Below are 26327 nucleotides of genomic sequence, written 5' to 3' on the forward strand. Positions count from 1 at the left end.
TGATTTTAATGCAGTATTTTCCAGCCATTTTTTCCACTGAGACACAAGCCCTGGGCATAGTCTGGGTTTTGCCCAGTGTCTGATGTGAAGTCTGTAATTCCATCCCTTTCTTTCCTGTTCAGAAAAGGACTTTGGAGTGCCAGTGAGTGAGAAAGATGTTAGTGCAGGGATCCCCTTGATTTCTCCCTAATTTAAAAAGAAGGTAAATCATGTGCAAACCTCAGGACTTTAACTTTCACTAATAAAAGCTAATCTCACAGTATCTGTGTCTTGTTAAATAACGGTCAAGCGAGTATCTGCTACGACCACCACAACAAAAACAGTAACATTTGTGAGCCAACACTGATCGAATTGGCTCACTCTGAGCCAGCCGCTGCTTCTCTGAGACACATTAGCTTTTCTGTTCCTCCTCCCAGTTGTCTGAATTAGGTACTGTTTGTAGATGAGGAAACTGAGGCCCAGAGAGGTTGTATAACTTATCCAAGATCACACAGCCAAGAAGAGATGGATTTGAGATTTGAACCCAGGCTCGAGTGCTGTAGAAATCAGGGGAGGGCCTGGCGCTGGAGGTAGCTCTGGCTCTCACCACCTGAGTGACCTGGGGAAGGCCACGCCTCTCCTCTGGGCACTGGCTCCTTATCCCCAGCGTGTTGAGGCTGTGGTGGTATCTGCTCTACACCAGGCATGGTTGGGCGGGCGGTGGGTTGGCTCCTGTTCCCTGTGCCTGGGAGGTGACTCACATGGCCGCCCGGCCGTCTCTGCCCACTTCAGCAGAGTTCTCTCGCCCAGCCTCGGTCAGTGAGAACCACGACGCAGGACCTGACGGTGACAAGCGGGAGGAGGATGGCGAGTCTGGGGGGCGGCGGTCAGAGGCTGAGGAGGGAGAGGTCAGGACCCCCACCAAGATCAAGGAGTTAAAGGTACGAGCCCCGCTTTCTCATACCCTCTGACCTGGGCGTCAGGAGGCTGATCCTGGGTCTAGGCTCAGCCTTGACCTTCAGGTGCCCTCAGCGGTGGCCAGGCACCCTTGCTGTGCGGCGCACCATGGACAGGGCCTTGCTCTTGGGCCGTGCTCAATACCTGGAATCCGCAGGTGGTGGTGGGGCACGCTGCCCACCCTGTACCCTTCCGCTCACTCTGCCCTGCTCTCCGGGAGGGGCACTCTGTTCCCTGGTGGACTCTGGCCTCCTCTTGCTCACTTCTAATTTGCCCTTTTGCCTGTGATCTGGATCTGCACAGCCCCCGCTCACCCATGATAGGGTGTCCCTGCAGGCCACAAGGGTGAGGTTCAAGTTCCTGCCGCCCGCCCCCATTTCCCACCAACCTGTGCGCACGCTCACGCAGGCCCGCGTGGCCTGAGACTCGCAGGTGTTCACTCACAGACGTGTACCCCCTCGCCCATAGGGTTATGCCCCCAGACGTGCAGACAACGTGCGCACACACACAGGCACGTGCACACACGGGTGTGCTGGGTTTCCATCATGCACCCCCACCTTGGGAGCACAAGCCCCTGAACACACACTGACAGCAAGAAGCATGACTCTCCAGAGCCCCACGTCCCGTCTGCCGAGTGTGATGGGCCGCTTTGCCTCCAGGCCTCCCGCCCCCTTCTTCGCCTTCCTGGGCTCCCTGCTTCACGTCCCGTACCTTCTGACGACCTCACTGCCCTGCTGGTGGCCCACCCAGCTTCCCAGAGTGCTCTGGGCTACCTGCTGGACCAGGCCAGTCGCGGTATCTCTAATCCATTTGCTCTACTGACCCTGCTGGTTCCTTTTCCTCCTCCCACGTCCCGCTAGCCGGAGCAGGAAACCACGCCGAGGCACAAGCAGGAGGTACTGCATGGGGCCTGTCCCCGCCCACCCAGCCATTCACCCACCCCAGCTCATTTGTCATCACCCCACCATCCATCCCAGGCTCACATCCCAGCACCACCTCAACTTCAGCTTCTCCTCCGCTCCCGGCCATCCTCCTCCCTCACCCAACCCCGCCCTCCATCACCCCCTCCCCAGCTTAAGCTCATCAAGAGACTCCAGCCCCCCCAACCAACCACCCGTGTTTCCCTGCCTCCCCACCTCTCCCTCCCTTTCCCAGCTTCATGCTCTGCCTCTCCAGACCACGCTGTGCTTGCTTCCCACCCACTGACCATCCCCCACTGTGTCCCCCAGTTCTTCCAGGCCATCCTGTGCTTTCACTGAGTTCATCTCCACTTCCATCCCCCACACCTCCCCCCATTCCCACCCCAAAGCCTTCTTTTGACTCTTCTCCTCCCTGTACCACTGTCTTGTCATGCCTCCGCATCTGTGTCCCCTGTGTCCCCCCCCCCCCCCCGACCAAGCTTCTTTTCGTATCTATGGGCAACCAGATGTGGGAGTGGGGGGTGTGGGGAGGGAGGGGCCACAGAGCACATCTGTCTTCTCAGCCCCAGGTGCACCTCCCGCGGGCGGGGCCCCTGCTGCTCCAGCTCTGCCAGGAAAGCCTCCTCCTCCCGTTTGCTGCCTCTCTCAACGCCCTCATCCGGTGCTAACCACTCCTCCTTCCCTTTCACATAGCGTCCAGCTCTTCCTTTGACACTTAACTGCAGGAGAAGTGGGTGCGTCCAGCTCTTCCTTTGACACTTAACTGCAGGAGAAGTGGGTCTGTTCTTGGGCTGCTGAGGGAAAGGCCAGAGGCTGGGGCCTCAGAAAGGCCTGGCTCTTGGGTTTCAGCCCCAGTTCTGCCACTGACTCTTTGAGGGTCTTGGTAAAGTCCCCTCAGGCCCCAGTCCCCCATCTGCACAGCAAGGCATTTGGACTAGGTTTCCCCCAGGCCCTTATCCTTCAAGGATCCACTGCTCCCTTCAGCCTTGGGGAACACCACATGCTCACAGGACCAGTGCGGCAGGTTCAAGATGGAAGGTCACCAGCCACGTCTTAGGTCCGTGGCGGCCCAAACCCACCCACCTGTGCACCCTCTATCGGGTTTGATTTCTCAGACAGACGTTGTCCTGAGACAGCTGCTCAGGAAGGGATGCAGGAGGTACAGACAGATGACTAGAGGGAAAGCAGAGCCTCAGTGGCATCGGCTTCCTTCCTTAGTTAACTTAGGAGTCAATCATAGTGGATCCTCGGATGCCAGAGATAAGCCCAGGGGAACTCTAGCCTTGTCCAAGGGCAAGCCTGCCTTCCAAGTAGTTGTTCCAGAATCACTGATCTGACTTTATAATAAGCTGAGGTTGTCTATTTCTTGTCCTGAGTCCTCAAACAGCTTTGCAGATAAGGGTCCTTGGGCTGCCAGCGCACCTGCCCTGCCTCCAGAAGTAGGCAGACTACTGCTGGTTCCTGTGCAAAGGCTGGTCCTCACTTGACCTAAGGGCAAGGGTACCTCTGTACCGCCCAGAGCTCCAACTTGGCAATTTAATAGCGACACTTCTATGACTCCAGCTGTACCTGGCTCGGTTCTTGTGCCCAGCCTTGGGACTTACCTCCCTTCTTCCTGGCCTCTAATTCTAATCTTCCTGAACACCCCACAGAGCCCTAGTTTCTCTGTCTGGCTGTATCTCACCCTGTCTGCCCTTGAGGAGTTGGTACCCACAAGGAATCTGGGAGATCCTGGGTGGTTGGGGAAGGTAGTGGCTCACAGCAGAGAACCCTAAACATCATCTCTTCCTGGCCCCTGGTGTGGAAGCAGGGCACATTTCTCTGGATGTCCTTGGATTTAGAAGGACCCTACGGGGCCTGAGCAGTGGCACACGTTGGGCTAGGAGGGGCCTAGACCGAGGATCCTGCTAAGCACAGTGGTCCAAGTCGTGGCCAGAGGTAGGCACCAGGATCCAGGAGGCCAAGCAGTGGGCCAGAGCAGCCCAGTGAACAGGACTGGTGATTTCTCACTGTGCTTTGGTTGTAACCAGAGGGAAGTCACCTCTGCGCCTTGTGAAACTAAAGGGAACTTACCCAGACCTGTGGGATTTGGGTTGACTTAGGTGTTCCAAGACCAGGAGCCAGGCAGGGGAGAAGAAAAGATGGTACTTGGCCAGAAGTCTCCTCTTCTTAACCTTAAGTGCTTTTTGCTCTTCTCTTTAATCTTGAGTGGTTTGTGTACCTGTTGGGGCTAATCATCCCTGCCCTGCTTGGCTTGTGGGACGCTGTGAGGGTGAGACAGGGCCATGGATGGGAATCACCTTGCTGATGTAGGGCGGTGATGGGGACCATTACCATTTTCACCACGCCTTGCATCCTCTTCTTGGAGCTGTTCCTCTGATACCTGACTGTCCTCTCTGTACACCCCAGTTCTTAGACAAGCCAGAGGATGTCTTGCTGAAGCACCAGGCCAGCATCAACGAGCTCAAGAGGACCTTGAAGGAACCCAACAGCAAACTGATCCACCGGGACCGAGACTGGGAGCGGGAACGCAGGCTACCCTCCTCTCCCGCCTCCCCCTCCCCCAAGGGCACCCCTGAGAAGGTCAACGAGGTAGGCCTCACCCGAACCCCTCACCTGGGGCCTTGGGTAAAGACGGTGGGGAAGGTTGCTATGTACTGACTTACCCTCCCCCTCCACGCCCCGTTGCAGCGTAAGGTGGTGATGGAGATGGGGCAGCAGGTTAAGCTGAGGAAGACAAATTCACTCACTCTTGGAACCCTGGGCCCCAGGGACCACCTTGAAAAACTCAGAAGACTCACCGTAGCATGGTGTATTTCCCTTCCATCAGCCAGAGTGTAATGGGGAAGGGGTGCTGGTTAGAAATGCAGGTTCTGGGGCCCCGACTCGGACCTACTGAATCAGAGTATTTGGAGGTAGAGCCCTGGAATCAGTATTTTAAACAAGTGCCCCAGGTGATTCTCACACACACAAAATTTTAAGAATCCTGGTAGTTCTGTCCAGTAGCCAGACCCTTTTGTGCCTATTGTGAAAACACAGATGGTGGGAGGGTTCCTTCCTAGGAAGATCCTCAGAGCCCACCAGAAGGGAACAGATCCTCTAGGAAAGTCAGAGCTGTTCCAGGTGCTCCAGAAAAAGATCCCACATGACCTGTCTTTCAGAGTGGAAAGCATGGGGTGTTTTCTCATTGAAAAAGAGAAAGATAGGATCTTGAGAATTCCTGTATTTATAATCCCAAGCTGGTATTTTTAGCACTGCTAAATCTTGGCACTCTTTACCCCCGTTTTTTTTGTTTGTTTTGTTTTTTTTGTGGTACGCGGGCCTCTCACTGTCGTGGCCTCATCCGTTGCAGAGCAACAGGCTCCGGGCGCGCAGGCTCAGCGGCCATGGCTCACGGGCCCAGCCGCTCCGCGGCATGTGGGATCCTCCCGGACCGGGGCATGAACCCACGTCCCCTGCGTCGGCAGGCGGACTCTCAACCACTGCACCACCAGGGAAGCCCTGCCCCTGTTTATATTAGGTGTTTTCTCTCCAGTGCTGCTGCTTCCTGGTCTTAGACCCTTCTGAGGTCTAGCCTTACAGTGCCTGGGTTTGAATTCCGGCCCTGCTGCCTGCTAGCTGGATGACTCTGGGCTTGTTACTTAACCCCTCTGAGCCTCCGTTAGATAGAGATAATAAAAGCACCTAGTTCCCAGGACTGTTGTGAGCATCCAATGAGATAAAACATGGAGGGGGCAGCAGAAGACCTAGATGCTCAATGTGAGTTACTTATTGTTTCATTTGGAGAGCCTTGGAACTCTCCCACAGAAGGTTAATTTCAAATCAGAATCCTTTTTAAAGTTGGGAAGGACCCTCGGAACCCAGTTGGCTCAAGGTCCTCATTTTACACATGGGCACGGAAGCTCAGGAAGGGGAAGGACTTGATCAGTGTCATAGCTGGTAGAAGAGGGGCCAGAATCTAATGTTCTTATGTCCCAGGCCACTGTATTTGCTATTAAATCACAGCTGCCTGGGAGCAAGACCAAATCATATGAAGCTCAGGAGACAGTCAATTGTGCCTGTGCTGCCCTTTAGAGCTTTGAAAATTGATGATGCAGCTGTGATCTAATAAGTGAGCCTTTGATTGAATCAGCACTCCCGTGGCCTCAACGTGCCGGGTACCAGGGCCTTGTCTAGTGAGGCTGCCGTGGTAGCTCCTTGGCTGGTGATTCATGACGTCAGGGATGCCATGGGGGCCTCTGTGGCTGGTGCCATGGAAGGAGGGCAAATCTCTTCACCCACTGAGGGCTTCTGTGGTCACCGCTGGCACAATCAAGACACTGAAGACCCTGGATGGGGCCATGGGGCTGGTCTAGTGATCCAGTTACACACGCCCCTCCTCCTGCCCTGAGAGACGCTTGACCAGAGTGGCCTCTAGTCAGTCCTGAAGTCGGTGAGGTGGATGTAGAGGCTTCCAAAGGGGTCAGACTCCAGCAGAGAAAGGAAGGCTGGGTCCTGGAGGGCTGGACTCCGGGGAGCTGAGATGCTCTGAGCAGCCTGGCATGGGGTGCCCCACCTGCTGGTGATAGCTGGAACTGCCAGAAGATGCGTCTCATTAAAAGGTGGAGTCTGTTCCACCTCCCATCCCCCCTACTGTCTCCCCGCAAGAAGTGTAGTCCATTGCTGGAGAGAAGTCTGGTCCAGGAGCTCACCTTGGAGCGATGGACCTTTTAACTGGCTTACAGGTCCCACTGGCATTTAGAGGCTCTTGAAGATTTGGGAGATGAGAGGAGCTGTCTCCAAGGACTGGACTGGGTCCTTGGGTGAGTGACATCACCTCTCGGAAGCCTCACTGCCTTGTCAGTCCATCTAAAAGGGGACCAAAATTGCCACTCCACAGTGCTGTGGGGAAGGTCAAGTGAAATAATGGATATAAAAGCACTTTATAAACTGGAAAGTGCTGGACAGTCCTGGGGCCACTGCTGATGGTAACTGGAATCCCTGATTCAAATATGGGCTGTCATGGCGTGGCTCCTTCCTGACCTAAGGATGAGGGATTTACAAAGCTGGGCTATTCACGGACTCTGTGTGTGTGTCTCTCTCCTGCTTTCTGTCTCTCCCTCTCTGTCTCTCCTTCCCTTCCTCCCTCTTCCCCTCTCCTCCGGCCCTGGGCCTCCCCTGCAGTCCCAGAGGACCCAGGACACCTCTCAGCAGGACTTGGCACCTGAGCCTGGGACGGCCACAGGCTTGGAAGTGTTCACTCAGAAAAGCCTCGCAGCATCTCCTGAGGTTACTGTCGTCACCTCCCCACCCACCCAGAACCACCCTAATAATCTTAAGAAAACCCTTTCTCTGGGCTGAGGGGGTGGGCCAGACCCTGCCCTGCAGGTGGGAGCAGTGGGTAGCTCATGTTGGCCCCATGCTGTGACAAGTGAGCGTCCCCTGTCCCAGGGGTCCATAATGGGCCAGCCCGTCCCTCATCCATGGTTTCTCAGGAAGGATAGGACTGAAACCATTCAAGGAAGACGGAATGGTCTGAGTCTCCTCTGGCTTAAAAAGGGCAGGTAGAAATGACCTCTCAGGTCCCGCTGAGGCAGGTGACCTGGAGGCAGGTTCTGACTGCTAAGCTTGGGATCAGGGATCATGGCACCTAAATACCTCTGCTCTGAGGTCTTGTCTCTGTTCAGAAGCCTGAGTAAGGTCTAGCAGTGACTAATTAGCCCCTCCATCCCCTGCTTCCATTCTCTAAACTCCCCTTGGAGTTTGGGTCTGTCAGGGTCCCCAGGCAGGCAAAAGTGGGTGTCTTTCACCAGGGAGCATCCTTGGGGTTGTACAGATGTCGGTCAGGCAAGCATTCTAAATGAGGAGAGCATCACTTCTCTGCCCAGGATGGCAGTAGGCCGAGGGTCCTCGGAACTTCCTGTGCCCCTGCGTGGATGCCGGGTGGAATCCAGGCCCAGGAGCAGGGGGCTGCATCCTCCCTCTTTGCTGGGACTTCATAGACCGTCGGGATTGGAAGGGACCGATTGATCATCTGGGTGAAAATTCCTTCTCTCTGATAACCAACCCTCCTCTGTTGGCATAGTGTGTATGAGGGCTGTTATACTGTTATACTATTCAGAGGGAGAATATACTGTTCTCCATTCCCAGAGAAAAATTTTGTAGCTGCTAGAAACGTCCTGGAACTGTAAGAGGGCCGTGAGTCAGCTACGTAAGTGGTAAAACATAAATCACGGTTCTACTCTGAAGTTTTCCTAAATGTAAAATTAAAAACAAAGCTAGGAGCACTCTTGAGAGAAGTTGGACAGGAGTCAACAGCATCCCCAGGTTAGGGAAGCAGTGATGCCTTGGAGCACAGAGATTCGCGTAGAGCCAAGCACAGGTGTCCTAACTTGGGGGGTTGCAGGGTTGGGAGGGCCACATGCGCCCTTCACCAGCATCCCTGAAAATTGTCCGTCCAGCCTGTTCCACAAGGGGGCTCTCCCTGTTCTTAACAGCAGTCCATTTTGTCTTCTTCAGTCATCTGTTGGGAAGTTTCCATATTGAATTATAACCTGCCCTTCCGAGTCACCTGCCTGTGGGCCTCGCTCTGCCCCCTGGCGCCTGTAGTTCCACTCTGCATCCTCCTCCAGGAAGGCCCTTCAGAGTTCAGCGTCCCCTCTGCCCCCCAACTCCCACTTTCTTCCGCAGCTTCTCCCGTGGGTTCTAGAGGGCTCCTTGTCCTGGACCCCTTCCTCTGGGGGTCTCCTGTAAAGAGCAGGGCCCAAAATGTGACCCAGAGCTCCAGGTGGACCCTGAACAGCCCGGGGTCAGCAGAATCCTGGCTGGAGATTTTCTTCCTGTCAGCTTGTGTGGGAACAGAACTGGCCCCACTCCAGCTCCCAGCTCCCGTTTCGCGGCCAGTCTTGCTGCAGTGGCTCCCGCTGACAGCAGGGGGTGCTCTGAGCAGGCACTGAAGGTCCCCTGGCTCAGTGGAAAGAATGGCCTGGCGGCTTCCCTGACATCATTTATCCTGTGAATTGGGTCAGAGAGCCAAAGCTTTCCTCTCTTTGTTCAGGCTCTTTCTCTCTTCAGGATTTTTACTTGTTAGATGCAGAGCCTCTTCTTCCCTCTGGGAGCCTCAGTTTCCCCTTCTGAAATGAGGGTAACAGGACCTGCTTCACAGGTCGCCATTTGGATTAAAGTTAATAACTTCTCCAAAGGGCTGACACTGCCTGGCACATAGTAACTAAATATAAGTACATGTTTCCCTTTTTCTTTCTGCAGAAACTTTCTGTTCTGTGCCAGCTCCCACCCCACTCAACCTAGTTTCTAAGCTTCTGGTTGCTAGAAACTAGTTTCTAGTTAGACGTGGGCAGGAATGTTCCACAAGGGGTCTCATGGACCATCTTTGGCCATCCTTGCCAGGCTGATGGTGTCAGTACAAGCTGAAATGGGAGCAGCTAAAGGCGCCTGCTTCCCAAGTAGAAGAGAAAGGAGGCTTTGTAGGCTCTCAAAACTCTTCCCTCTGGGATGGTTCAAGTGTTGTTGTCCTGAAAGCTTAAGAACCTGGAGTAGAATCTCAGAAACCCACGCAGATTTTGTCTGGGCCTCCCCCCTTCCTTTTCTCTCTCTTTCCTGTTGGCAAGATTCTCTTAATGAGGTTTGATTCCCTGACAGTCATGGAGATTTTGCTAAAATGGAGCAGGGGGAGGGGTGGGGGAGGTCAGAGGGCTTATAATGCTCCCTTGAGTCTTCAGAATCCTTCAGATCTTCTGGGATCTGACAGACTCCTCACCAGGTCATAACCTGAATTGGAGCCCAAGCGCATGGGAACCTGCCCCCTGCTGTAGTCAGGAGCAGTTTTCGGCACATCTTACTGTGGAGCTTTTCACAGGACACAGAATCAGAGACCGGGTTCTAGGCCTGCCTTTGCCACTGGCTCACTCTCTGACCTTGGGCACGGTGCTTACTTTCCCCAGCCCTCAGTTTCCACATCTGTGCCATGAGGGACTTGGGTCAGAGCAGTGGTTTCAAAGGAGGGAGGCACTTCGGGGCACTAGGGCAGCCCAGGCCTCCAACTTCCACAGGGGGGAGCCCTGTATCTGTGTTACATATTGGATTGCCATCAAGATTTTGTGTGAAGAAAGTATTCTGTGGTTTCAAGAAGATTTAAATCCCATTGGCCTTCTCGCGTTGTTGTTGTTGTTTGCACCTCGCGGCTTGCAGGATCTTAGTTCCCCAACCAGGGATCAAACTCGGGCCCCTGGCAGTGAAAGCACCGGGTCCTAACCACTGGACCACCAGGGAATTCCTGGCCTTCTTGCTTTTTTAACAATTCTAGAAGTCCATCCTTCCCTCCTAAGTGTTGCTTGAAAAACTCTAGGGGAGGTAGAGGGCTGTTTTGTTGATGGTTGACGGTGCTGTACTCCCAGTGCTTTGGACCAGGGATGATGCTTGGATATTTAGATCTTTACCTTCTATGATATGTTCAGGTCAGTCCTCTTCCAGTCTTTCTGTGGATTTTGTTAGAATTCTCCAAGAACAGGCCTTGGTATTTGTTTGTTTGGGGATGAACCCCACAGAGTTCAAGCTGTTTCAGCCATTGCAGCGACTGGCACTAACCCCTAGAGCTGGCCGTTTGGTATATTTTGGTCTAATCTCTTTCCTTCCAATTAGCTCTTGCAGAAAGGTCCGATTTCAGGCTGTGGCCTGTGAAACTTAACTCAGTGCCTCCCCGACAACTCGACATTAGATCGCAGTTGGGACCCATATTCCATTGGCTGTAAGTCAGCAAGGCTCTCAGGCATTCTTTTCCTGACTCGACTGACTGTGACCTTGAAAACGTCACTGACCTTCTCTTGGCCTCAGTTTACCCATTTGCACAAGTAGGAGATTGGACTGCAGGAAGTCTTAGGAGTTCTTTTGGCTCTAGCCTTCAAAGATTCCATGTGATGTAAGCTACTTTCCCCTCTGACACTGGCAGCTTTATTATTAAAAGAGGAAGAGTCCTGGACCATCTGTGGATTTCCATTCCCCGATGGTTAACACGGGGAGGGTATGAGACCGCATCCCATTTTACCCGGTTAGGGTGGTGGTTGAGGGCATCAGTAGATAATTTGTTGGGTGCCTTGATGGGAAGAGTAGCCTTGATGAGGCTGACCTGCCTTCCTGTCCCCAGCCAGCTGACCTTGACCAAGGGGGCAGGTGGACCTTGGTCCCTTCTTGCGGAGGGAAAAAGGGAACCCATTCTTCAGGTGCCTGATATTTCATGTTAACTCTTCTTGCTCCAATTAAAACGCAGGGTTCAGAGCATTGGGTATTTATAGAAAGAGAGTACATTAGGCCAGAAGAACTCAGTCTCCTAAAAGTGACCGCCACACAGCAGGAAGAAAGGGAGGCAGGCCTCGCAGACATGCTTGCTGACGGCAGACTCTCCAAGGTAGACGTCCTGGTGGACAAGTTCACCTTTGAAATGGCCACAGAAGAAAAGGTGGGAGCCAAAGGAGCAAACACACAGCGACAAGGAAGAATGATCACGAGCCCTGAAGGCTTCGAGTCAGTGTGGGAGGAAAGCCCCTGGGTCAGGGAAGGCCCAGGAGGGGCTTCTCTGGCTGCAGGCCGCACGCTGGCAGGAACGCTCCCAGAGGGCTCCTGGTTCAGGGTGGACCCTGGGGAGGCAACCATCAGGAAGCAGCGGGCCTCCAGGGGTCAGCTGGAGGGCCCGGCGGAGCTAAGGCAGAAGTGGGAGGAGTTCCAGGCTTGCGGAAGACCTGCCGCCCCGGCCACTGGCCCTGCAGAGGTGGACGTCCCCTCTCCAGCCTCCGACACGGGAGGACTCCGGTCGTTTCTGCTGGACCCAGCCTACACAGAAGCCAGAGCCGACTCGAGCGATGAAACCGACACTTCCTTTGCAGAGAGAAGCTTCTATTTAAACTATGGAGAGAAAGAGTCTGAAGACCAAGTCCTCCCTCCGGCCCTGGAGGAGAGAGAAGAGCACTTAGATGCCCCACCTGGCTGCGAGAGCAGGCGGAAGCTGTCGGAGGAGCTCACGGAGAGCTCAGAGCTGGACTCCTCAGGCCCATGGGGCTCTGCTGCCGCTGTCGGCAGAAACAAGCACCACGAGGGTGAAGCCCACTCAGCTTCCTCAGAGGGAGGGGCGGGGCCCCCCATGAACCAAGGACCAGATGACCTGGAGGTCTTTGTCAAGCAGCTCGGAAAGGGACCTTCTCCAGGGCTGATGTTTGCTGAGTACGAAGCCCGGTGGGAGGTGGAAGGAGAGTCTACCCACCCAGCATCCTCAGTAACTGCAGGGGGAGAGGCCACCCAGAGTGGAGATTTGACGGGAAAGGCTGAGAAAAGTCCCCCAGGAGAATGGAACCACTCACCTCACGGAGGAGGGGCCGTGCGTCCAGACCGCCAGGCCTGTGTCCTTCCATGGGCCATCCCTCCTAGCGATGTCAGGAAGCCAGCCAAGCCGGACAGAGGCAACTTCCTGCCCAGAGAGAGGGGACCAGTTCACACCCAAACAGGAGAACCTGTGACAGAGGACAGCAAGGCCCCAGCGTTTCTTCAGATGGAGGAGGTGATCACCCCCCTCCCAACCTCGCCCCGTCCCTTTGCGGCTCAGACATCTCCAGAGGAAGCTTCTTCAAGCCCAGCCCCTTATGGGTCGGGGGAGCCTGTGCAGCTCAGGGACCGCTTTGGAGAACAGTCCCCCATATTTCTCAAACATGCCCATCCTCCTAAAGAGAGCCCGGAGCCCAAGGACCGAGTAGGGCTGGCTGTGACCCCAGACGGAGGTGAGCGCAGGGCCCCTCCCATCGCCAGCAGGAAGCCCAGAGTTGTCCCCGAAGAAGCCCAGGGGTCGCGGTTCCCTTCAGGGAAGCAAAAGGAGATGACCTCTTTCCAGGCTGGGGGTCAAGAGGGCTCCCTGGAAGATATTAGCAAGACCTCTGTGGCCAACAAGATTCGGATCTTTGAGACCCACGGAGCTGAAACTCGCTGGGCAAGTCAGGGTGAAACCAGGGCCTTTGCAAACGAGTTGTCTTCGGAGGCCTCTGTGGGGCAGGTCGAGCAACAGCGGAGTAGGCGTTTAGACCTGGGATTTGCTCAGTTTCAGCCCCCAGAGGACTTTGCCGCCCCCAAAGCCACACATTCCTCCATGATGCCGCCAGCTACCAGACACTTCTGGGAGGGCATTTCTACCCCATCCCCCCGGGAAGGATGCATGGACGTCGAGCTCGTGTCCCCCAGTCCAGGCTGCGAAACTACACTGGAGGAAGCTACTGGGGGAACTGGCCACGTGAGCCCCCGCCCCCATGCTGCCCCCAGCCCGGGAGCTGACCGCATGCCGCGTAGTTCTTTAAAAGCATGTTTCTGTGGCCCCTCGTCATTACTGCCACCAGAGGCTGCTTGTCCATCCCTATGAGTTCTTTTCCCTAAACGGGCCTGAGCGTAGCCCAGGCGGAATGACGGGTTCATCTGCTTGGCCCATGTTAGCTTAGCCACACAGACCCTCGGCTTTTGGTGTGACCTGGTGCCCGGAGGGTCACACAGCGCCGGTGGAGAAAGTGGCACCGCCTCCAGCAAACTACACATTTGCTTTGCCTTGCTGCCCGCACCTGCTGGGTTCCTACCGTTTTGCTTGGCTTGTCCAACGATCTTCCTTCATCCTTTCCCTTCCCTGGTGCTCCTGCCTTGGGGAAGCTGACAGTCCAGAGGTTTCCATCCTTCACTTCCGGCTCCCTCTCGGTCCTAGTGCCAAGTTCCTTTCTGCCTCCTTAAGACTAACTGTCTTCTCTAATCCAGAACAAATCCGGAGACGCGGTCAGGCAAGAGAAGCACGTTACCAGCTTAGCAGCGAATCCCCCAGGAAAGGGGGGGCACCTGAGATTCACCAGCCCCTCAGGCCCACAGGTCTCTGCAGCCCCTCGGTGCCCTGATGACCTGGTCATCTTCGCCTGGCCAGGGTGCATCGCTGCCTTAGATCCCCACCTGCTCTGGCAGCGCCTCTTGTGGCAGCTCAACTCTGGCTTGTCTGGAATGAGTCCTCACACCTCTCAACCTTCCGGAAACTGGCTAAAGGGAGGCTTGTCTAGCAAGTGAATCTCTAAGTGCACCGAGTCTCTAGAACCTGAAGCCAAGTACTTTAAAAAGATTTGGTGGGGGTTAGATTGGTCTTAAAAAAGAATGTCGTAAAACAGCCAAAAATGTGTGTGGTGTTTAATCCCTGACAGGCCAGTTGAGAGGTATGTATGTCGGACAAGAGTTGCTGGTCCCCCTCCAGCACTTCCTTGGCCTGCTGTTGTCAATTACACTGATGGGAGCAGAACCTCCACTCACGGAGCTCAGGGTTGAAGTGATGTAGCGCCCAGCTCCCAGGAATTACCCGGTGTTGCTCCTCCCTCTAGACGATGCTGACCCCTCCCACGGAGACTCAGTGGAATTGACAAACCGTGTTGGCTTCCTCTTTGTTCCTCAAAGCTCTTGGCTCCAGCCTCTCTGCCTCCCTGTCCTGGGTGGTCCTGAATCCCTGGGTCTCCCTCCTTGGTTTTTGCCTCCTTGATGTCCGCCTGCACGGATGGGCCTGGGGTCCGGGCTCCCATCCCTGCCTTGTGCGCAGTGCCGCTTCTGATAAGCTCCCAGATCCAAACCTTGGATGGGGCCTCCTGTCCAGGACCAACTGGCAGGATGTTTGCTTTGTACTTGCTTCTGCCGTCAGCCGGAGACCCTCGGAAAGGAGTGTCCTCACTCTTGAGAAGTGTTCTTTTTTTTTTTTTTTAACCTTATTATGGTGTCAAAGAACCTTTCCGGGGGTGTTTTTCTTTTCCTGACCTCCTCTTCCATTTGGGGCATCGAATGGCCCCGAGATTTCTTCTGTCATTCACCATCTTGATTTCTCTCTTTCTCTCTCTCTCTCCCCACATCCCACACCCCCATTCCTTTGATTTTACCTGGCCATAGAGAGCAGGGCTGAGGGAGGGCTCCGAGGAGAAAGTCAAACCGCCACGGCCCAGGGCCCCAGAGAGTGACACGGGAGACGAGGACCAGGACCAGGAGAGGGACGCGGTGTTCCTGAAGGACAACCACCTGGCCATTGAGCGGAAGTGCTCCAGCATCACGGTCAGCTCCACGTCCAGCCTGGAGGCCGAGGTTGACTTCACGGTCATCGGCGACTACCACGGCAGCGCCTTCGAAGACTTCTCCCGCAGCCTGCCTGAGCTTGACCGAGACAAAAGTGACTCAGAAACCGAGGGCCTGGTGTTCTCCCGGGATCTCAACAAACGGGGCCCGAGCCAGGATGACGAGTCTGGGGGCATCGAGGACAGCCCAGACCGACGGGCCTGCTCCACCCCGGATATGCCCCAGTTCGAGGTACAGTGGAGCATCATCGGGACCCGGGCCCACCGGGCACTGCATGTTCAGAGGGCCCTGGGCCATGTGTGAGAAGACTGAGCCACCAGCCTGAAGCTCTGTTCCGTGTTGCATGACCGCCCCTCCACAGAACAGCATGGTTCTGTGCTCGCATGTTCGGCAGCTCGGTTTACCCCTAACGTGCACTCCTGGGCGCTTTAACCCTGTGACCCCATCTCTTGCCTGAGGTCAAGTGATGACAGGCAGTCTGGTCCTACGCGACTCCTCCTCCCCCTGTCTGTGTTGCATGGCACCTGCAGAGACCGTGTGCTTGTGGACTCACGGGGGCGCCTGCCGCCTGCTCTGAAAGCCAGATGGTGTTTTCTGATCCCGGCCCTGGCTCCCCTCCCCAGGGCCTGGGGTCTTGGGGTAGTGGTGGAAACTCTTAGAGAAGAGGAAACGTCATCACCTGGGGGGGACACAGGGGTAGACTGCGTCTGGGCGTCTCTGCTCCCTGTCCTTCTTTCAGAGGATCTTTGTTCACATTTTTCCTTCGCTCTCCCACCTCTTCTAGCCCCAGCTCCCTCCCACGTTCCAGGCATTGAAACAGGAGCTCGTCTACTCTGGGCTTTCACTCCATGCTATACCCTCTGGAGAAGGTGTCTCCTCCCTTTCTCTGCCTTGCAAACTTGTTACGTTCCAGGGCCAAGTTCAGATAGCACTTACCTAGCAAACGCTTTCCTGACAACCCTGGGCAGAAGTGTTGCTCCCTGCTCCGCCCCCTTGCTCTGCAATGCTTCTGCTTCCAGCGGTATCACAAGTAGTCAGGTTACTGGCTGACAGGTCTGCTTTCCTACCAGGTGGCAGCTCCACTAGGCTTGTACGTTCCAGGCACTAATGATTAACTGAATGAACGGCTAGATCTCCGAGTTACAACCATCTAGAAGAATCCCCTCTTAACCACCCTCTCAACAAGCTAACTTTCATTCGTTTATTTAGCTCACATATGTTAGCACCTGCTGTGTGTATAGCCATGAACTAGGTTCTATGGAGGACTCAGAAGAAACTGCTCATTTAACATAAGACTTCTAGAGGAGGCATGGGAAACTGATGGCCCTGGGCCAAATCTGGCTAGCAGATGTGTTTTCTTTGACTTTGATTTAAAAATCAGGACACTGAATATAAAATCCAGGGATTTTTTTTATATCATTAAAAAACAAAAATCAGATGATCCGGTCACTCAGGCCAAACCTGAGTGGACCCCATGTGCTCTCCAGTTCACCCCGGTCCTCAACAAGCCCGCTTCACTCGTTTACATCTCCTGCCTGGCCCCCCCGGGCCTCCAGGTGTGACTCCTACTCTAAAGAACAGTTCAGAGAAAGCAGCTGGGAGGTGGTGGCATAACCATTGAAGTCACTCAGGACTATGTATTATCAGGAAAATGCTGAGTGTGTGGCACGGCACAGAGCATGTTAATTGAATGGTGAATGTTCTCTTAATGGTAGCCTGAAACCCAGCATGCAGCCACCATGAGGTGGTATGGTGGCAGGGTCATGGGCAGGCTGTCCTGGTGCTGCTGGTGGTTCTGGCTCCCCTCTTGGGCTGTTTGTCTGTGACATCATACCAGGCCTCTTTGGCCCTGGCCTTCGACCCCCTCTGGAGACTTGGTCAGCGGCAGTGGTGGGAGATAACCTGCTGACCCCGCGCTACAGTTGCCTGTGAGTAGGAGTCGTGCCGGGGCTTGAGATACAGAGTGTTCTTCCCTCATCTGCCTACAGCCTGTGAAAACGGAAACCATGACAGTCAGCAGCCTGGCTATCAGGAAGAAGATCGAGCCGGAGGCTGTACTGCAGACCAGAGTTGCCACTGTGGACACCACCCAGGTAACCTGTGCCTTCCTGTGCACGCTGGGCCTAGGTACTGGGCATTTAAGGGTGGGGTCCCCATCATGGCCAAGCCCCTTGGCCAGCTCTTGCTACCTTGGCTCTCCCGGAGCCACCATTTTAACCCTGATGCTCTTCTGAGCTTCATTGTCCTCCCTGAGCTCCGGGTGTGGGTGGTGGGATGGGTTCTTATCCTGGGCAGACTACACCTCTTAAAGCCTCAATTTTCCCATCTGTAAAATGGGGGTGGTCATGTCTCCTTCATCCTCCTGGGAGTGTTATAAGGACTAGCGGTTAGTGGATTAGACCATGGCTTTCAGATCGCTTGAAGGAGGTGGAGAGGTTTCTTAAGATATCCCAGGGGAAGAGGAGAGAGAACCCAATTCAGCTTGGGTCAGAGCAGCTCACATTGGGTCATTTTCGTGTGTGTGCACGGGGGTTCCACATCACATTGGCAAAATGAACAAACTGAAAAAAAAAGATAAAATGTCGTTTGTCTTAGCAAGATGAAACATACTCAGTCCCCTGGAGACACGGTTGTAAACAGACACGGGTGCATTACTTACAGTGCATTTCCCAAGTTCCTTTTGTGGTTTTTAAGCTTTGAAGATGGAGACTAAGGGTCTGATAGATGCCCTCTTGGTTCTTTCTGGCCAGAGGAACCGCAGTGCTGGGGACTTTTTTGCCCTGGAGACCAGTCTTTGTCTTAAGAACTAAGGAAAGATGTAAATCTACAAAATGTGGGCAACTCTGTCGTTTCCAGACTTCTTTCTCTCACTTTTATAACATGCGTAGAGGTTTATGAGGCTGCTAGTGCAGCTGTCGAGACTCTTGAGTTCTGACAAGCTGTGTGACCCCGGGGCAACTTACTCCCTCTCTGATCTATTTTGTTTTAGTAATGTGTGTTGGTTTTGTTTTTATACAAAGAAAACTAAAAATGGCCCCAAATTTTACAGCTCAGTAACCCCTATTGACGTCAAAACAAAATAACAACAAAATATTCACAGTTATGAAATTCAAACAGAACAAAATGAATTTTTTTCTGAGTGCTCCCAGAAAAAAAAATATATGCACATACCAACATATGTTCTTATATCTCTAAGTATTTAAATTTTTTACACAAAAGAGATCATTCTCTTTTACATTTTACCTTTTTTCTTTTTTTTTGAATAAATTTATTTTATTTTTGGCTGCATTGGGTCTATGTTGCTGTGCACGGGCTTTCTCTAGTTGCGGCGATTGGGGGCTACTCTTCGTTGCGGTGCACGGGCTTCTCATCGCAGAGGCTTCTCTTGTTGCGGAGCACAAGCTCTATGCACACGGACTTCAGTAGTTGAGGCATGCGGGCTCAGTAGTTGTGGCTCGCGGGCTCTAGAGACCAGGCTCAGTAGGTGTGGCGCACAGGTTTAGCTGCTCCACGTCATGTGGGATCTTCCTGGACCAGGGATCGAACCCTTGTACCCTGCGTTGGCAGGTGGATTCTTAACCACTGCGCCACCAGGGAAATCCCTACCTTTTTTTTTTTAAATACTTACCTTGGAGATCACTCCATGTTGGCACATGTGGCCCCACCTCACTCTTCTTGTTCCCCCTTAGGAGTGGATCCCGATTTAGCATGCCTTTATCACCTGTCAATGGACCTGTGATGGTTTTTGTCTTTTGCAGTTAATGTTGAATGCTGCAGTGAACTTTGTTGTTCAGACTTCCTGGCGAAATTTTCAAAGTTTATGCCTGAAGGGTGAATCCCTAGCAATGCGCTGGCCCAGTCAAAGAATACAGGCATTGAAATTTAGATAGGATGTATCAAATTATATGGGATTATTTTCCCTTTGTGAAATAAAATGATTGGAATGAGCTGGAGGACCTGTGAGACTCCTTTGTAGTTTGGTCTGTGTGTGGAGGCACCCCCTCCCCAAGTGCATGTCTGCTCACACTGCCCGTCACTTGGTACCTAGGGATGCCACGAGCCCAGGTGGCAGACGTCGCAGGCGTATCTGGCACTCTCTCTCTCTCTCCCCTCTCTAACGACTCCTCCTCTGGCCAGCAGGTTGATGGGACTGCCCCAGGGGGGAAGGAGTTCATAACAACTACTCCCTCCATCACCACGGAGACCATATCAACCACCATGGTAAGTAGGACCCGAGACCTCCCTCTCTGACCAGCCCCATTGGCCCTGAAACGGCCAGATAACAAGCTAACCTCGCCAGCTATGGCAGGAAGTCCTCATCCGCCCTCACAGCATCAGGTGTGGCACACACAGTCAGACTTTTATTGTCTGACACACAGTCCAACGTTTATTGACTGGCCACAGGGCATCCAGTCAGACCTCAGTTTTGCAAATTGAATAATGTAGGAGGTGGCATCCCTGAGTCTCAGCCATCTGGACCATCTCAGCTACGGCAGGGATAAAGAGAGGACGGTACTATTTGATTAACTGACTGTCGGCAACACGGGAGGATTGTGCCTGAAAGTCCTCCCTGAGTGAGGTCCATCCTCCTGGCAGCCATGGCTCAGGATTTGGGACTGTGTCCTGAGGGACCCTGTGGTTCTGCTACCTATTTGGTGCCTGACCCATGAAGGAAGGTCTTTAGGTGTCCTCATCTATAAAATGGGAGTACTCCCCATTCTGCCTGGTTCACGGGCTCTTAAGAGAGTTCAGTAACATCCGATTCTTCAAATGATGACACAGCACAGCTAGCATTCAGCCACAGGTTATGATACCATGCGGTGTGCTCATGGGGTAAAACCAGAGCTGTGAAGTGGATGCTCTTTTTCCCACCCTTTACAGATGAGGAAAATGAAGTTCAGAGAGGTACAGTGACTTACCCAAGGTCACACAACCAATACGTGGTAGAGCCAGGTCAAACCCAGGCATTCTGATTCCCGAAGCCCCACTGTCCACCTCAACCACTCTGCTCTGCTCCCTCATCCTGACCGTTGTGAACAGTGGCTGCGTGGGGCTGGGGCTGGGGCTGGGGCCGAGCAGGTATCAGTGCCTGGGCCAGATCTGTCTTGAGCTGTGGGAGGTTGTTTTCAAATGCTTTCTCTTGCCAAACCCCTCATATGCACATAGGAAGAAAATTACATTAATTTAGACTACCCAGCAGGAAGGTTTTGAGTAAACAAAGATCTTAAGAGAAATAAGCCCAAACCAGTTATCAGCTTGCACACTCTCCCCTGGTCACTCAGTTCCTCCTCTCCCCTCACCCCTTCACCACGTGGCATCAGGATACTTATCGGGCTAAATGTAAATTCGTACCGTGGTGAGCAGGCAGTCATATCATTCATTTACTCATCCATCCATCCATCCATTCATTTGTTCTAAAAACATTTCTTAATCTCTCCTCTGCCCAGTATGGGGAGTGGAAGAAAAGATACTGCCTGTTAGAACTCATTCATCGAAATAATAATCACAGGCACATCTAATGGGCTGTGCCTTTGTGTTTAGGTCCTGGGCACACAGTGGTGAACAAGGTCCAGCTCTCCCACTTCCTGGCTGGATGACCTTGGGCAAGTTACCCAAACCTTTCCAGACCTCAGTTTCCACTTCTGGAAAATGGGGTGAGGGGAAATAATAGCATATCCCCCAAAGGGTTGACGTGATGCTAAACTAAGGTAATCTATGCAAAGCCCTCCAAAGAGTGCCTGGCACATTACAAGTGGTCTGTAAATGTGAGCGGCCGTTACTTTTTCCTGCCTTTCCTAGGGGGCATAGGGTGTGGAGTGACACCGTAGGAGCTGGGGAAGGCTTTATCTAGGCGGTGACATCTCAGCCATTCTTGAAGGATAAATTAGGGTGCAGTCATGGGAGGAGGTCTCCTAGGCTGTGGGAACAGCGGATGTAAAGGCAGGGATGTGAAGGAGCATAGCATTTAGGGAAAGGAAGTGGTCAGTGAAGCAAGATGTCAAGTGTGTGTGGGGGGCAGTCAGGGGGAGAAGAGGCTGGAAAGGAAGGCTGGGCCAGGGCTTGAAGGGCCTCGAATGCCATGTATGAAGTTCAAACTTCATCCTGGAGACCATGTAGGGGCATGATGTCATCAGATATGTGTTTCTGTGTTTTAGAAAGATTACTCTAGCAGCCCATGTGGGACATGACTGGAGCAAAAGATTCCTTCCCTTGGGGGCGTGGGTCCCTGTTTTTATTCTCCTTCCTTCCTTCCCCTCCTCCCTCCTTCCCTCCCTCCTTCCTTCAGCAAATATTTATTGAACACCCACGATGTGTGAAGTAGTGTGCCAGGCGCTGTGAATCCAGCTCTGCGGGAGACAGACAGCATCTCAGAGCCCACATTCTACTGGGAGAGACCGGAAGAGCAGTCAGGGAACTAGTTTAGGGGCGGGGGCAGGGCCAGGGTGCGAGGAGTAGGAGGCTGACCAGGAGGTCAGGGTTGAGGGTGCCTGGAGGGAGGAAAGTACAGGATTGGGTCACTGGTAGAACGTTCAGGTGATAGGAGGAAAGACGGGCCGCGACGCCGCGCACCAGCCCCGCTGGTCTCCGAGAGCGAGCGCGGCCCTGGGAACCTGTTAGAGAGGAAATTCCCAGGCCCCGCCCCAGACCTATTGACTCAAAAGCTCCGGGGCGGGGCCCGGCGGGGGGGGGGGTGTCTCTGTTTTCACAAGCCCTCCAGGTGACACCCCTCAAGTCCGAGAAGCACTAATAGGAACAAGGAGCACAGAGCGGGGTTGCTCTTTAGCGGCAGGTGTGTACTGGGGGTGGGAGGCAGTGAATTCCATTATGAGTCTGAGGCGCCTGTGGGACGTTTCCAGGGGAAAGTGTCTAGGCAAGTCTAGGGTTCAAGCAAGAGCTGAGCTACAGATAAAGCGAGAGGGGACAGTGGCCTCGATGAGGCAGTGGAAGCCTTGAGTGGCTGAGGCGTCCCAGACAGAGGCGGCGAAGAGGAGAGCCCGGAGTCCGCCGGAGGAAGGGCCGGGGGCGGAGATGGCGGTGTCACCTTAGCCACGGAGAGGGGCTGCGCCTCCTAGAGGCGGGAGAGGGAACTGGCTGAAGATACAGGAGAGGCAGGCGGAGCAGCTGGCACCTTGCGGTGCCTCCGAATGACCTGTGTCCCCATCAGTGTGAAGGTGGAGGTGAGGCTTTTCCGGGAAAGAGGGGTCAATGGGAGAAGAAGAAGCTTGAAGGGAGAAGGGCCTGGAGGGACAATAGGATTCAAAGGGGCTAGTGGCTGTTTCCTACCCTGGGAGAAAGGAAGCATTGAGCCCAGAAGGCTGCCCTTTTAAGACCTGCTGCTGGGCCACATTCTGGGACTGCCTCTGAGAAAGTAAGTGCCTTGTGCATGGAATGCCAGGTAACCAGGCCACCGACAGCCTCAGCTGGAGGCAGGCCTCGGGGAAAGGTGGGGCGAAGACAGAGGGCTTCTGTCCTCACCTGTCGCCTGGCAGGCAGAGGTCCAGATCTACTACCCTGCAGCCCACTGGGGAGCTGCAGAATGGACACAGCTTCTGGGCCCCAGGACAGACAAGGCTGATCCCTAAGATGGGGCAGGAAGTAGGAGGTAGAGGCCAGCAGCTGGGCCCCTTCCAGATGTGGGCCAGTAAGTCTAGGGCCAATTCCAGGAGTATCTAGCAGTTAGACTCCAAGGTAGGACCAGGAGAGCTGGCTCAAGGGCAAGCGTTCCAAGGGCAGAATGGCATGGCAGAAGGAGTGCGTTGAATTTGGAGTCTGACCAACTTGGGTCTAAATCCAGGCTCGATCACTCACTTTCAGGGGGGCTTGAACAAGCCACTTCACATGCCCTGACCTTCCAGTTTCTCAACTATAAAACAGGAATATTAAAACAATTTCCTATGGTTGTTCAGAGGCTTAAATGAGATCATGCATCCTTAACACAATACTTAGCACATAGCGAGTACTCAGAAAACAGTAGTTAGTATGTTCTTAGTAGCCAGCCTGTACTCCTATATTAACCTGACAGACTTCCATTTGCAAAGCCCTTTCTCCTCTGTTATCTTCATAATGTCTCTGTGAGAGTGGGACAGGGGTCCCCTTTTTAAAAAATTTCTTAAGACTTTATTTTTTGAGAGCAGTTTTCAGTTCGCAGCAAAGTTGAGAGGAAGGTACAGAGATTTCTTGTAGACCCCCTGCCCTGGCACACATACAGCCCCCACCACCAACCCGTTATCAACACCCCTACCAGGATGGGACACTTGTTACCACTGATGAACACACACTACAGGGGTCCCTTTATGTAGGTGAATCCATGAGGCTCGGAGAGCGGAAGTGGCTCCATCCGGGTCACGTGGCTGGAACGTGGCAGGGCCAGGACCAGAACCTGGATGTCTCAACTCCTTTGTTAGTGCTTCCAGGGGGCAATACCGCGTCTTGTTCACCACAGTGTCCCTAACGCCAGGCACTCAGTAAATGTTTGTTAAATGAGTGGGTAAGTGTGTAAGCACGTGTGTGAGCGAGCGAGTGAGGGATGAACAAGAGCGGACTGGACTGAACGATGCCTTCAGCTCTCTGCTTCTGAGAGAAGAAGCACTATTCAACCTTGTGGCCGTGAGAGCTGCATGGCCACGTGCTCCAGCCATCCTGAGGGCCCGCCCACCTGAGATCTGGCCCTCTGAGCACTATTGTTTCCCCAGGAGAACAGTCTCAAGTCCGGGAAGGGGGCAGCTGCCATGATCCCAGGCCCACAGACGGTGGCCACGGAAATCCGTTCTCTTTCTCCGGTAAGTGGGCAGGGCCAACCCAGGCTAGGGGACTCCAGGCAGAGAATGTGGACGCGGGTCCACAGGTGGCCTGCAGCAAGTACGGCGTAGAGCGTGGGAGGCTGCCCCTTTAAGTGCAGCACCAGGAAACGGCATCACATTCAGATGCCCACAGGGCTCCCTGGTCCCCGCCAGAGTCTCATCCATTGGTGGTGCCTGTGATGTGACAGCTGCTTTGCATCTGCTCTCCTTACTGACCAGGAGGAGCAATGGACTAGGGCTGCAGAAGCTTGGACTCTGGACCCAGCTCTGTTGGTGGCTGCCTCAGTCGCCCACATCTGTCACTGTGAGGTCTCTTGCAGCTCCTGTGTTCTCCAGATCTGTTGTTTTCATCATTTAGTCCCAGAGAGAGCACGTTCCCAGCCCTGACAGGGTGGGGGATTGGGAGGGCTCTGTGTCCACCTTGGATCCCTCTGTTCATTCTTGTAAGATGCCAGGATTCTTAAATTCTAGGGTCTTGTTAGGATTCTGGACCTCAGGAATCTCAGGTCCTAGGAATCTTAGATTCCAAGGTTTGAGGATATCATGGGTCTAGCATTCTGAGGATTCCAGTATTCCTGAGTTCTTAGACTCAGTGGCTCAAAGCATCTTGGCTTCCAAACTTCACCTTCATGGGACCCCCCACACCCTGACTCCTCCCTTGGTTTACCCCACCCCCGCCCCCATCCTGCAGAGTCCAGTGTCCTCACCTGAGCCCTGGGTGGGGGGTGGTTATATTCTGCAGATCATCGGGAAAGATGTCCTCACCAGCACCTACGGCGCCACCGCGGAAACCCTCTCCACTTCCACCACCACCCATGTTACCAAAGTGAGTAGCAGCAGGATGTCGTATGCCCCCAGCCTGGCTGTGGGGCTCGGGAAGGTCATTGCCATGGCTCTGCCTTGTAATGTGGACAGAGAAGACCTGCGGCGTTCCCAGTTCCTGGGAGCTTTGTTCTGTGATAAGGGTTGTCCTAGGTGCCGACCTGCCCTTCAGTGTTGACAGCCAGGCTGGGGGGATGAGACCATCTCCTTGGAAGAAATTGTGAACCGTGGCATTTGCGCCTTATAGATCCTAAGTGCTAGAGGGATTTAGAGGGGGGTGATTGAAGGAAGGCTCAAAGAATGAGGAAGGGTCTTCTGGAAAAAATGGGGTTTGTATAGGGTCTTGGAAAGCCAGGGCGGACTCGTGAGGGAGGATGCAGACGTTCTAAGCCCCAGGGAAGATGGGAACAGAAACCGTGTGTTTGCTTATTCATTCACTGAGCAAATGTTAGTGAGCATCAACCTCACGCTGGCCTCTGGGCTGTGGGCTGCTGGAGGGGCTGCAAGCAATGCACATGGGGAAACAGGAGAAGTGGTCTCTGTCAGGAAGAAGCAGCACGTAGGGGACGTAACTGGGAAATTAGGTTGGACTGGAGGTAGGGGAAGCAGAATAGAGACAAAAGACAAATCCCAGGACAAATGTGACAACAGAGGGTCTGAGTCTGAGAGCAATTGGAAAGCCATCAAGGTTTTCAAGATGGGGAGTGACCCACTGAAAAGGGGTTTAAGGAGGGGAGATTAGGTCCACCAGGATGTGCAGGCAGATGGGAGAAAGAAGAGAGAGAGAGTCTCTCCATAGAGAGACTAGGGATGGAGGGCCTGGTGCAGGGTGTGGGGAGGAAGAGCCAGGGCCAAAGAAGGGAGACGTTCCTGGTGAGACGGCCATGACTTAGCCCATGAGGACAGAGGGCTGAGGACAGGCTGGCCAGCATGTCCATGCCTGAGTGGCCAGGGCCCAGGGCAGGGATGGAGGCCTGGAGGAGAGAGGCCAGAGAGCCAGGATGAGTTGGAGGTTTTGCTCAAGCATCAGAGGAGGAGTCTGGTAGGCAGCGCTGGCCCTTGATGAGCACAGACTGTCCCAGCCCTGCCCGCTCCCATGCAGCACGGTCCCCAGAAAGCACCCACTCCTACCAAAAGCATCAGTGAGCAATGATGACTTCACTGAAAGCTTTATGGAAAGGTGTTCCATCACACACCCCACTGCATACAGCTCAGATAACTCTTCTCCCCAAAGTCCCTCCTAGCCCTGCCAACTGGGAGCCCCTCTCTTCTTTCTGTCCACTCCTGACCCCAGCTGGGGTTTCCCTTAGCCACCACCCGCCTTTAATATGCCAAGCAAGTAGGTCCTGCCCCATCTTCTACTTCTAAACTTGCACCCGAACCCCACCCCTTCGGAAAACAGTGGCGGTTTTAAGCATACGTATAAGCATCATCAATGCAGTTTTCTAGTATTGTTTGAAGTCATTTAAAGTAGAACCTTGTCACCATTCACATTTCATTCATGTGTTCATTCGACAAATCCGCATTTAGCACCTGCCCTGGTCAGGTTGGACAGGGGAGTGGGGGAGGAGGGGATCCAGAGATGAACAAAACACAGCCCCTGCCCTCATGAGCCCCAGCCCAGTGAGCAGGGCCAGGTCACACACACAACGTCAGTACAAGGCAGAGAGGCCCAGGACCGTGAGAGATACGAACGTGCCGCTCAGGGAGTACCGAGCCAGGACGGAAGAAGGATCGCTCACCA

General features: G+C 53.9%; 1 protein-coding gene across 25 annotated transcripts in view; it reads left to right on the plus strand.

Moving 5' to 3' along the window:
• Positions 1–26327, plus strand: part of EPB41L1 (erythrocyte membrane protein band 4.1 like 1) — a 130002-nt gene that overhangs the window by 92236 nt on the left and 11439 nt on the right. For 13 of the 25 annotated variants that reach the window (XR_016387913.1, XR_016387912.1, XM_089896807.1 and 10 more), the window contains 9 exons: positions 772–920; positions 4266–4448; positions 12931–13119; positions 13626–13733; positions 14781–15191; positions 16949–17053; positions 19098–19181; positions 23654–23740; positions 24504–24587. Coding sequence is in view for 23 of the 25 variants with exons in the window: in XM_089896807.1 (XP_089752933.1) it covers positions 772–920; positions 4266–4448; positions 12931–13119; positions 13626–13733; positions 14781–15191; positions 16949–17053; positions 19098–19181; positions 23654–23740; positions 24504–24587 (1400 nt within the window). In the remaining 2 variants the exon portion in view is untranslated. The remainder of the gene's footprint in view (positions 1–771; positions 921–4265; positions 4449–12930; positions 13120–13625; positions 13734–14780; positions 15192–16948; positions 17054–19097; positions 19182–23653; positions 23741–24503; positions 24588–26327) is intronic. The other 12 variants (XM_089896816.1, XM_089896819.1, XM_089896821.1 and 9 more) reach the window with 7 other exon arrangements.

Source organism: Delphinapterus leucas, chromosome 15 (assembly GCF_059928025.1).
Source record: "Delphinapterus leucas isolate spDelLeu-1000000601 "Yukka" chromosome 15, BTC_Dleu_Yukka2, whole genome shotgun sequence".
Lineage (NCBI taxonomy): Eukaryota > Metazoa > Chordata > Mammalia > Artiodactyla > Monodontidae > Delphinapterus > Delphinapterus leucas.